The sequence below is a fragment of the Schistocerca nitens genome, chromosome 2, assembly GCF_023898315.1.
Source record: "Schistocerca nitens isolate TAMUIC-IGC-003100 chromosome 2, iqSchNite1.1, whole genome shotgun sequence".
Lineage (NCBI taxonomy): Eukaryota > Metazoa > Arthropoda > Insecta > Orthoptera > Acrididae > Schistocerca > Schistocerca nitens.
This window is the reverse complement of record NC_064615.1, coordinates 490,767,102-490,780,236: the sequence shown is the minus strand read 5'-3', so window position 1 is coordinate 490,780,236 and position 13,135 is coordinate 490,767,102. Positions and strand designations below refer to the sequence as shown.

The window sequence follows — 13,135 nt, the reverse complement described above, 5'->3', positions numbered from 1 at the left end:
CTACCTATTTTTGACCAATTTGTAAACAGTCTGAACTATTGCATGTGAAGCAGAGCTGAGTAACACAGGAGGGTACGCATCTGATAGACTGTAATGAAAGTTTGCCAAGAGTTTCTGACATCTCAACCTCAGTGGTGAGCCACCAACTTCCACCAAGAGGCTGTCTACAGGTCTCATACGAAAGCCTCCAGTTAACTGCACAACATTGTGGTGGACAGTGTCTAAGAAGCTCTGTATCGATGGTGCTGGCCACCCACAGACAACAAAACTACAGCTCCCCGGGATGAAGTGCTGCAGAACTCCCATTCACTAAATGGAAAACTGTACGATTCCCAAGACTTACGTACGAAAGGAGAAAGAGTTCAGTTCCACAAGGCAATTCCGGGTCAGGAAATTAGGGCGGTAGTTACACAGCATGCAGACACTTCGGTGAAGTATGCTGTGAAACATTCAACAATGACTTTGGGATCAATACAAATGTCGCCATTTGAGGAGGTGCCAGAAACTATCCTGGATAGTGGGTAGCTACAAATGTGAGAGAGTTTAGACCATACTTTAGACGATTAAGTGTGGGCTCTCATAGATGAACATACTGTTCCCACCAATGCTTATTAAAAACTGTGCCTTCCCTCAAAGTTTCTGGAATGCTATTAAATGTTCCATACAGGGATGGTGCTTGTCTTGTTTAAGTGCCCTGCAGTGCTGTTTGATAGCTGCATTAATTTTTTCAAATCACCATGGCAGTGGTGCACATTGAAAAGAGAATGATTAACAGGGTATTGTCACTTCTGGAGGATATATTATCCTGCCAATAGTATCTTGTACTACTCCTTGATATCCTTATCTTGACTGGTTTAGAAAGCTGTTGTGGAGGTGAAAGTTTGCCACTCGGTTTTCTGAAGTGACCAACAGGGTACAAGTTCCATTGGTCAAGAAAGAGAGAGTGATAAGAAAGTGGTCATTGTCATGGAGATCATCATGGATCAATCACTGGAATAAGGATGAGATGCTCGGGCTGCAGACTGTAATATCTATGGCTGAGTATGTTTTACAGGCCATACTTTAGGAACTCCTCAAGTCTCCAACTGTATGAGAGAGTGTGCAGTAAATTAGCCCACAACTATTAACAAAAGTCATAACTAATTAACATAGATCTGTTATTTATTACAATGTGCAAGCACTCCAAGAGTAAAGTGAATTATGTTGTATTCCTCAGGTGCTCACACCCTCCACCACTAAACAGAGAAAAAAAGCAAATATTTTAAACTTTTTTAGTTTCAATATTTTGTCGACTGGTCACCAGCAGCTTTATTAAATTTCATAAAGTGTTTATTAACGATTCTGTAAACAGTTGCAGTACTTATATTTAGCAATGGGTTTTAAATACACAAGTGCCTCTTAGTAAGAGAGTGATTTTTGACTTTCTAAGATGTACCTGTAGATTGTGACATTCATTCTGCAAATATTTTATAAAAGTATGTATGCCACTTTGATGTTTATTATTAACACTTTGCTGACCGGCGACACCACAGTGGTGTCATGTGCATAGCACCATGCACTGGCCAGTGACAGCACTTTAGTATCTTTTTCATTCTGTTGTTGTTTTGTTTAGGTAACAATAAGTTACACACATCAACAAGTTTTCTACATCTACATGATTACTCTGCAATTCACATTTAAGTGCCTGGCAGAGGGTTCATCGAACCACAATCATACTATCTCTCTACCATTCCACTCCCGAGCAGCGCGCGGGAAAAACGAACACCTAAACCTTTCTGTTCGAGCTCTGATTTCTCTTACTTTATTTTGATGATCATTCCTACCTATGTAGGTTGGAATCAACAAAATATTTTCGCATTTGGAAAAGGAAGTGGGTGACTGAAATTATGTAAATAGATCTCGCCGCGACGAAAAACGTCTTTGCTTTAATGACTTCCATCCCAACTCGCGTTTCATATCTGCCACACTCTCTCCCCTATTACGTGATAATACAAAACGAGCTGCCCTTTTTTGCACCCTTTCGATGTTTTTGTAAACACTTGTGCACTTTCATCATGGCAGATGAAAGAGATGATACGATTATTTACGATGAATGCGCGGATGTCTTGTCTGAAATTCGGACGACTTGGCCGATTGGGAAAAAGACATTGGTTATCAAAAAAATGAAAGGAGGAGGATCGTCGAAAGATAGTGAAATATGTCCAAGAATAATTCAGCGAACACGACAGTTGCCAACTGATTCGGATGAAGAAGACAGACTATGATTTACTGAGGACCAATAATAAACCTGAACGATCTCCAGGTCCACACATATTTCCCAAAGATACACAGAGCATCGTGGATACCGTAGAATTATATATTGGGAACAATCTATTTGAATCTATTAGCAATGAAACCAACAGGTATTAGAGTCAAAATTGCAATAGAAGGAAACCGGATTTCAAAAAATGCCAAATTTGTTGACGTTATGGGACCCAAACTTAGAAAATGGCTTGGAGTTGCTATCCTTATGGGAATTGTAAAGAAAGCAAGGATCTATGATTACTGGTCTATGCATCTGTTGATAGACACACCGATATTTCGCAAAATGATGCCATGCAACCGATTCAGACAAATATTATCATTTTTACATTTTTCTAGCAACAACAATAAAACGGATAATGCCGACCAGCTTTTCAAAGTGCAATTCGTAATTGATTATTTTTCCAAAAAGTTTAAAGAAACATTTAATCTAAGTCAAAAGATCTCAATTGATGAAGGAATCATACCGTGGCATGGACAGTTAAATTTTAAAGTTTACAATACATCAAAAATTATGAAATACGGCATACTCATTGGGATGCTGTGTGATTCGAGTACGGGATACATTTCCTCATTCAAGATATATTCCGGCGCTGGACAACCTTTAGCAAAAACAGTGATGGAACTATTGGCACCTTCTTATGTAAAGTGGCATCAACTCTATATGGATAATTCTTATAACAGTTTAGAACTTGCAGAGAAATTACTTAAAAAGAAAATTCGAGTTTGTGGAACGATACAGCAAAATAGAGGCTTTCCAGAAAAATTGAAGCACGCAAAAGTCAATGCGTTTGAAGCTTGTTGGCAACAGAAAGGTGACAAGAGGCCAGCAACAAGCCAAGTAATCCGAATTAGCGCTGCCAGCGCCAAGCGAATAAATTTGTATGAGACGTGCGGATGGCAAAGTATTAAGATCAAGAACTGTCTGGGCATCCTCAGCAGGCCAGGCTTGAGAATGAACCTGTAAGGCTTGAAACTAGTAATGCAAGTGTTGAGAGAATCATTAATTAACCATTTACGAAATATTTTAAGCACATGGCAGAACAAAACCTATTTTCTAAAGCTGGAATAGCACCAAATTACTTCAGGCAATATGAAAGAACTGTCCTTAGAAACAACTGTATTCAGCAAGAAAATTAACTATATAAACCATTTCAACTGTAGCACTTCCACAACGTGCGTTACTCATCACACAATCTGTTAACACGTGATAACGTTCTTACTGAAATTAAATTAACATATAGTGTATTACAGGTGTTATTGCAGCATTAGTTTTTTCTCAGCTACAGTAAAAGATATTTTACTTCAGCATAAAGTAACATAAGCAGCAGATAATGTTCAGCCATCTTAAGCAAAAATCGAGGGGGGGGGGGGGGAAAATCTTTAACACTTTCTATTTTATTTGGGAACTGATGTAATGTGCCACATTCATGGAATACCACATCTAATATGCTTTCATGAAATAAGGGCAACTACAATGTCTTTACTTAAATGTTTTTGTCTTTTCAGGAAATGAGATATGGTCTATGTGGTATACAATAGATTCAGCTTACTCTTATCTGTTTGCTTCGGTATTAGTTATCACATTCAATTTAACCTTGCAAGACCACCTCCACAGCCAAGTTCAATGCTCTCATGAGCATCCAGTTAGAACACATGGGACGCACTCTAAGCTTGCTTGTGCTTGGAACGTGACATTTTATGACTTCAAATTTTTATTAGTGCTGACACAAGAAGTCATGCCCTACACTTGTTAAATTGCAAACAGAAGTTTTTTTAAGGAAATTTTTAAAAAATTAAAAGTATTTTACATACACTGTAATGAATTTTATATTTTTTTTTTTACAAGTAATGCTTTCACAACCAAGTTTAAAGATACTCATCAATTTAACAAACTTAAAATTTTAAAAATAAATGAATTTTCAAGTGAAAATTTTATAACAGTACGCCAAAATGATCAGTTCTCATGATAACAAAACCTTTGCCGTTTTTTTATTGCAGAATCATTCAGCAAAGAACCATTTTTTTTTATTTTTAGATGGAAGAAGTGTAGTAGAAAGATGAAGACAAACAGAGGAGGCAGTAATTTTGTTTATAAAGTTGTGGATCTGTGTACACAGAGAAAGATGTTTGGCAAAATGAACAGTGATAAGTATAGGGAAAACTTAATATTTAATTTTATTTTCAAGTCAGTACATTAGTTTGCTATACTTTCACTCAGGTTAAAAGTCTAGGGTTTAATACCCCATCAGTGAGAAAGTCGTCAGAAGATGTGTAACAAAAATTAAGATAGAACACAGATGCGGAATGATATCAGCCATTTAGTTTTCAAAGGAACCATACTGCTATTCACACAGATTGATTTACAGAAATCCCTGAATATTTTAGATTGCCAGACAGAGACTTGAACCCCACTATGCCCAAATGTGAATTCAATGCCACAAATATTGGACCATCAATCATTGAAATTTAATGCAACTACACAGGTAGCTTGCATCTAATTTTAAAGATACACCTTTACGTTCACTTGACAAATTACACTGAAGCATTTCCAATATTGCCAGCCCCAACATCTTCACAACGTCTTCAATCTTATTTGTTGTAGTAACAATTATCTATTTTTGTCTTCACACATTCGCTTTTCTGTTCACTTCTGGTAGATTTGAGGTTTCTTTCTTATGCACGCACAGTCTTCACAGAATTACACCATTTCAGAACTTACACAGCAGTATTTTGCATATGCTTGCTGGTCAAGGAAACAGTTGCACCAGTCCCATCATTTGTGACAGTCTCTCCTCGCTTTAATTTTACATCCACTGTCGAAGAAAAAAAAAAAATTTCAACACCAAGAAGGCCTTGTTTGACATAAACAAAAGTTGGTAGGCAAGTTTATACATCTGAAAGATGATATCTATTCAAATTTTGAAGTTGGTACGCATGTTTCTACATCTGAAAGATGATACCTATTCAAATTTTGTGCCAACTGCATACGAGAAGCATTAGTAGCAGCACTATGAGGATGCAAATTGGGTTTGCTTTAAATGTATACTGTAACAGTTGTGAGTGTTAGCTACCTTTGAAATTGGATGTGGCACATGGCAAGTTGATGATAGTCAAGAATGCCTTTAAGATGACAACAACATTATCAACAGCTCACTTACTTTCAGCGAGATTGTGTGAAAGGGCTGCAAGAAGCTGGATGTTCCTTCTGCAGTACTGCAGAAAAACTTGGCAGGTGGGTACACTGTACATGAATGCTGGAAGCAGTGGTCACGAGAATGTATCACTGCAAGTAGACCAGGCTCCAGACAGCCACATAACACTACTGAGAGGCACGACCTTCATGTTTGACATGGGCTCTTGCACATTGTAATGCATCTGAAGCAGCAATCTGAGCAGCAGCTGGCATTATAGTGACAACACACTGTTACAAACAAGTTCCTTCAAGGATAGTTCCAAGCCAGATGCCCTGTAGCATTCTGCCGACCGCAATCCATCATCATTTGAGAATTCAGGGGTGGGGGTATCAAGTGAGAGTTCATTAGAAGGCACAGTCGAGGTCTACTGTGTTTTCTGATGAAAGCTGATTCTGCCTCAGTACCAGTGATGGCCTTGTGTTGGTTGAGAGGAGGCCAGGTGAGGGCCTTCAACCAACCTGTCATTGTGCTGCACACACTGGACCTGCACCTGGGGTTTCATTTGACAGCAGGAGCACTCATGTCTATCCCATGCACCCTGACTGCAAAATTGTCCATCAGACTGGTGATCTGACCTGTTGTGTTGCCATTCATGAACAGCATTCCACTGGGGTGATTTCCAACTGTATAATGCTCTACTACATACCGCTGCTGTAAGCCAACATGCTCTACAGTGTGTCGACGTGTTGCCTTGGCTTGCTCTATCACCATATCTCTCTCCAATGGAGTACATACGTGACATCATCAGACGACAACACCAGTGTCATCCACAACCACCATTTACCATCACTGTAGTGACCAACCAAGTGCAATAGGCATGGAACTCAATCACACAAACTGACATACAGCACCTGCACAGCACAATGTAAGCATGTTTGAAGCTTGCATCCAACATTCTGGCAATTACATTGGTTAGGAATGTACCAGAGTTGCACATTTTCAATGGCTTATCTCATGTTTACATTAACCTGTGATGTTAATCAATTAAATATGTTACCAAGTAGAATGTACAACCATGCTATGAGTAAATGTGCATGGCATGTAATTTTTGTTTCTCACTCCTTACAAAGATTAAGTATCTGCACCTATTACGCATTTGAGAATAAGCAACACTCAAAACTGCCTATGAATGCCTAAAGAAGTATCATTTTAAAATAACAGCTTGATGGAAATGCTGTTCTTCATATGGTGGTTACCAAGAAGTCACATGATAGCTGCTGTGTTGTACAGAGTACACTGAACACCACAGTAGATGAAACAGTCTTGAGTCACATGATTGTGATATCATCAGACCTTGCAGGGTCCTACTGTCATCGGGAATCCAGTGCAGGATGGGCAACATACGTGATACAATCACATTTTAAGATGGGTGCCCAATGTGTGAGGTGCTATATCAGAGATCATGGAGGCACAAAAAAATGTATCGTACATGGATGAATTTTGCAAAAACTGCCACAACTATAGTCAGTCACTGTGGGCAGCTATATGTTGGTGACAGGAGTCATGTAATGGTCATATACTATGGATTTTAATAACAGACAGACTGACCACACTAAATAAATCACTCATTAATTACCTGTAAAGCCGAACAAAAACTCTTATGCATCCTTACAATCAAGCAGCAGCACCCTGCTATGAGGTATGGAAGCCATTCTCTACACTAGAGTATATATCCTTAAGATGTGTATCCAGTAGCAACTAATTTCCATAAGTAACTTCTGCAAGCACTAGCTGAGGAGGTTTACATTACAATAAAAACTTGCACAAGGTTACTTCTGCAGGTTAATTAAAGGAACTCGCTGCAAGTACTTCCAGAAGGGCTGCCACTAGTGTTGCATCAGGAGATATGCAAGTGAGAGTTTATAGTCTTGTGATTAAAAACAGAGCACCAATCACCGTTGATGTACTACTACTACTACTCCTACTACTGCTATTACTACTATTATTTTTATTACTACTATTACTGTTGTTGTTGTTGAAGAAAAATCATTACAAAAAACAAAATTAAGAAAAAAACAAATGCTTATGTGAAGAAATGAAGAGGCATACATGTTCAACTTATCAAAAGACATTATTGTATGAAATGAAATCAGAGGACATCATTCACACTGAAGCCTTTCTCAAAAAGTTGTATATTACTTTCGAACATCTCATCTACTGTACAATCATATATTCAAAAGCAGGATACAAAAATGCAGCAAGCTGTACCACCAACATATAGCCTTTTAATCACTCTTCTATTTTTGCAAACAGTATTCATTACTTTTATTACGAATGGAAGACATTTATTTTTATGCAAACACACACAAAAAAACAGCTAAAATCTAAGGATGTCTGTACTTCCATTTTACTTCCCCTTCTGGTGAAACAATGTAATCTGCAAATTAATTTAACACTTCCTTGGCTCTGGTGATCACTTATATACATTTAAGCGTTCCAATGGCACTTTTGTTCTGGGCCATCTGTCTTCACATCATTCCCCTTTTCGACACTAACATTTTCATACCGGTAATGAACACACACAACTTCTGCAAGTTTGAGAAAAATTTCCAGCAACTAGCATGCACTTGCAAAAAGATGTAGGAAACTTCTTCCACTAACTTGCAGAAGCTACTCTGCAAGTTGACAAACCTTGCAGAAGTCAAGTTGCTGGGGATGTTCCCACATGACAACTTGCACAAGTAGTTTCTGCAAACGACTTGCTGAAGATGACTTGATAGACACATGCCTTTCAACAGCAATGCCTAAATACTTCAGGAAATTACAACAGGCATTATATCCTTTAAGCTTGGGAAATGGTTCGCTGGATTTCATGGAACATGATATGTTAGTACATGTAGCTGGCTGGGTAAAAATACATTGAAAGCTAGATAATGTAATACATCATGTCAACAGTGTGCCATAGATGCAGGTGATACAGATATACAGAAGTGAGGGACTATTGCATGGGATGAAATGAGGCTGTCGATAAGTCTACCACATGTCTCACTGGTGAACAATACAGATACCTACCATTTACTCGTGCAACAGTTTGCTTATAACATCCGAAAGGAAATCTGGATGTGTACCTCCAGCAACAAATTCACTACTATCAAACCTGAATTAATTCTGAATACAAGATCTGATATCACAAAGATGAATGTCTAGATACGTCACACATTACATTAGCTTCTTAAAAGGTGAAATTTACAAATAGTATTTCCAATATATTTTGCATAATGGGCAGCATCGGTCATAAACATTGAAATCCTTTAATTACAGATCTATTTCGATCACTGTGTAACCACCTTCAATGCAAATTATTCGAACCTTGTTGGGGCATAACATAATAGCACAACATTTTCTATGAGGTGTAACATGTACTGTTATGATTACTTCCAACAGATATCTTCATGTACTATGTTGGATCGGCAACTGCTACCATTACAAGATATGCTCTTCTGCAAATTTTAAAAATTATCGTATGCACAAAAAGTGAAGTTATCTTTTGGAAGTAATCATCACAGTGTTTGTTATACCTCATAAAAAATGTTGTGCTATCATGTTATGGGCCCACAAATTTCGAATAATTTTCACTGAAGATGGTCACACAGTGACCGAAATCTATCTGAAAAATAAAGGATTTCAATATTTATGATCGATGCTGCCATTTATCCAAACTATATTGACAATAATACAGTTGTAGTGCACACAGTTCCCAATGGAATTGGACAAAAACAAATACTACAGGTATTAAAGGGTCTTCAGAAATAAAAAGAAAACTGATGAGACAGCAAGAACTAGTTAAGATCCAGAAGTAGTTTTACACTGTAAAAACTATTGTAACACACTGAGAAAAGTTGTAAGGAAATCAAGAAATATGTATGTTAGAGAAGAAATTAACAACTCCATCAATAAAATCAATATGGAATGTTATTAGAAGGGAGACAGGAAAAGTAACCACTGGGGTAGGAAGTATTACTATTAAAGAGAATGAGAACATCCTAACCAACAGTACACAAGTAGCTGATGTATTTAACAACCATTCCGTAAGTGTAGGAGGAAAAAAAATGGTGAGAATAGTTCAAAAGAAAAAGCCAGGTGGTACATAGAGGAATCAGTTTTGAAAAAATTTAGTCAGATTAAGTTTCACCTAACAACCTCTTGTGAAATAAGTAAAATTATTAAATCTTTGAAAAATAAATGTTCTTTTTGAGTAGATGACATCTCTAATAAGATATTAAAACAATCTGGAACAACTACAGCTGATGTTCTGAGTCACATATGTAATGCATCACTAACTCAAGGTATTTTCCCAAACAGGATAAAGTATGCCACTGTCAGGACTCTCTAGAAAAAGGGTTCAAAAATGGTTCAAATGGCTCTGAGCACTATGGGACTTAACATCTGAGGTCATCAGTCCCCTAGAACTTTGAACTACTTAAACCTAACTAACCTAAGGATGTCACACACATCCATGCCCGAGGCAGTATTCGAACCTGCGACCGTAGCGGCTGCGCGGTTCCAGACTGTAGCGCCTAGAACCGCTTGGCCACCTCAGCCGGCCACAAAAAGGGGGACACAACATATGTCAATAATTATCGGCCAGTATTTTTGCTTACAGCATTTTCAAAAATCTTCAAGAAAGTAATGTACTCAAGAGTGGTTAGCCATCTCAATGGTAAGGAGATACTTAGTAACTCACAGTTCGGATTTAAAAAATGCTGTTCCACTGAGACAGCAATATACAATTTCACTGTCCACATAACAGAGTCTTTAAATAGTAATATATCACCAATAGGAATTTTCTGTGACTTGTCCAAAGCATTTGATTGTGTGAACCATGACATTATGATATAGAAATTGCAATTATGTGGTATAAATGGAATAGCATATGAATGGTTTAAGTCATACCTACAGAACAGGAAACAAAAAGTTTATATGGGTCAAGTGATTTAAATAAGTTTGCCACTTCATCTAACTGGGGTGAAATTACATTGGGTGTTCCACAGTGTTCAATCATGGGGGCCCTTCTGTTCTTGATATATGTGAATGACTTTCCTTCTTATCTGAAGCAAGAAGATGAACGAGACTGTTTGCTGATGACAAGTGTCATTATTAATCCAGTAAAAGAAACTCAAACTGAAAATGATGCAAATAAATTCTTTGGAAAAGTCATTAATTGGCTTTCTGCAAATGGACTTGCTTTAAACTTTGAGAAAACACATTACATCCAATTTTCTGCTGCAAAAAGTACAGTTCCTTCAATAAATATAACACATCAACAGTAAGTAGACAGAATAGAGCATACTAAGTTTTTGGGTGTACATATAGATGAGAATCTTAATTGGAAAATTCATATTTTGGATCTTCTAAAACGACTAGGTTCGGCAACTTTTGCAATCGGAATAATTGCCAATTTTGAGGATATAGAAATTAGTAAGCTAACACACTTTTCATACTTTCACTCGTTGACGTCATATGGAATGACATTTTGGGGTAACTCAACACTTAGACAAAAAGTATTCATTGCTTAAAGGAAAGTGGTTAGAATAATGTGTGGGGTTCATAATCGCACATCTTGTAGGCATCTTTTTAAAAGATTGGGAATTCTTAGAACAGCCTCACAGTACATTTACTCACTAATGAAATTTGTTCTCAACAATATGTACCAGTTTAAAAACAACAGTGACATTCAAGATTATAATACCAGAAAAAAGAAAGAGAAACTCTATCCTTTACTCAACCTATCTTTTGCACAGAAAGGGGTAAAACATGTTGCTATAAAATTTTTTGACAAATTACCAGATGAAATAAAATGTCGGACAGCAGTAATAGTTTCAAAAATAAATTGAAATCATACCTGATTGACAACTCCTATACCATAGGTGAATTCTTGGATAGGAATAAATAAATCCATAAATATAGTATATGCATGTTGTGCCGTTTAAGGGAATGGGATAAATAATACAAATATTAATCTTTAACACTGTACTGTAATATATATATTAAAAAATCTCGTTTCATATGTTCATTTCTTGGGCACTTGACACGTTCCACATCATAACGGCTACCATACCGCACGATTGATCAATGGAACATGCAACCAACTAACTAGCATTTCGCCCAACGAACTGTGGAATAAGTACAAGTAAGGTGCAATATGCTGTCATGAATATCTGGAAAACAACAGCGGCATTAATCTCGTCAGTCAGTGTGACTGACAATCTAATACAGGTAAAATATTTTAGAAATGAGGAAGTAGTACCTACAACATTATTTCAGCAACCCAATCGTCAATTGCAAACAGGTATTTGGATTTATAGTTAACGAGTTTGAGGTGAATATAAACGTAGTCCAAGAAAGCAAATTCACATAAGTCTTAACTAAAACTTCAGGCCTTTAAGTAAGGTCATTTGACAGCACATTTAACATCATTATCATTTTCGTAAATTCATCTGAGAATTGTTTCAGTTCCACCAGAGAGTAAGTTTATGACAAATACATGAAAAAAGGGAAAATTGGTTGTATTTTGAGAATAATAAGCACACTCCCCCTCCCCATCCTCCTTTAACACCATATTAATTCATTCCACCTTGCGAATTATTCCAGTTCGTGACAACTTGCATGTTGCTATGATTATTAATAAATACGTCATATTCCTTAACCCTCCCACCAGAAACCTGTTACAGCCAATTATTAACTTGTACTGACAAAAAGTGACGACCTAGAAATTCACTATGCCATTTCTACATCATTGTTCCATGGACATTATTCATTATCACTTCCAAACAAACTCAAATTCTGTACAGAGTTCTAAAGGAGCGCCTGTAAGACGTACTGTCAGACTGTCACGCCGCTTTCACTGACATTTATGAAATCAATGCAAGATATGAAGGATGGTAGTGAAGTAAATACGCCACAACAAAGGAAAGCACTTGTAGCAGGGCACCTAGTAACATGACAGCAGAGACCAAACATTTATCTAAAAATCATGAACATGGATTTTGACAGTGACAGTGTACAATCCAAGCAGAAGTATGTCATCCACTGCTATTCAAATTAAAAAAAAAAAAACATGGCATATCTATTTAGCAATAGAAGACACGCCAACGAATGTCACTTACGTTTTTGGAATGGTATACTCATACAAAAGACACTTTTTACAAAAATTTTCTACTATTCTTCTCTATGACAAATACACAGTGACTAATAACGCAGCAAATATCAAGATGGTGGAACTTCCTGCTCTATTTAACGAGTTCATGCTAATAAGAGGTTCTTTACATTAATTAATGATTTTAAATAGCCTGTACATTAATTGCACTTACACAAAAATTTCATAAATGACGGTAGCTACTGCTATAACACTCCTATTGTGAGTGTTCTTACATCTTTTTTTTTGCGCACAGTTGTCACATCATTCGCTCTAAGATAACATAGCAAAGACCTTCTTACAACCAAATTGTTTAGAAACGCGCGCTGTTATTACAGAGAGACAACTTCCTATAACAAAAATCAATTAAGAGAAATAAGCATTTACACTTGTACTTTGTATGTAATTCCACCGGAAATTTACTAGTTCAAGAGTTTATGAAAGGGATAACTTTCGGATGTCTATCAGCTTTTGCTGATAGTCTTTACACATACCGGAACTA

At 37.0% G+C, this 13,135-nt stretch overlaps 1 protein-coding gene across 9 annotated transcripts in view; it reads right to left on the bottom strand.

Annotated features, from left to right (window-relative positions):
• Positions 1–12,920, bottom strand: part of LOC126236438 (epsin-2) — a 162,464-nt gene extending 149,544 nt beyond the window's left edge. The window contains exons 1-2 of one of the 9 annotated variants that reach the window (XM_049945747.1): positions 12,809–12,902; positions 5,024–5,117 (exon numbers count right to left, since the gene is read on the bottom strand). Coding sequence is in view for 6 of the 9 variants with exons in the window: in XM_049945741.1 (XP_049801698.1) it covers positions 12,809–12,821 (13 nt within the window). In the remaining 3 variants the exon portion in view is untranslated. Of the gene's footprint in view, positions 1–5,023; positions 5,118–12,604; positions 12,705–12,808 lie in introns of those variants that run through there. The other 8 variants (XM_049945744.1, XM_049945741.1, XM_049945749.1 and 5 more) reach the window with 8 other exon arrangements.
• Between the last annotated feature and the right edge of the window lie 215 nt (positions 12,921–13,135).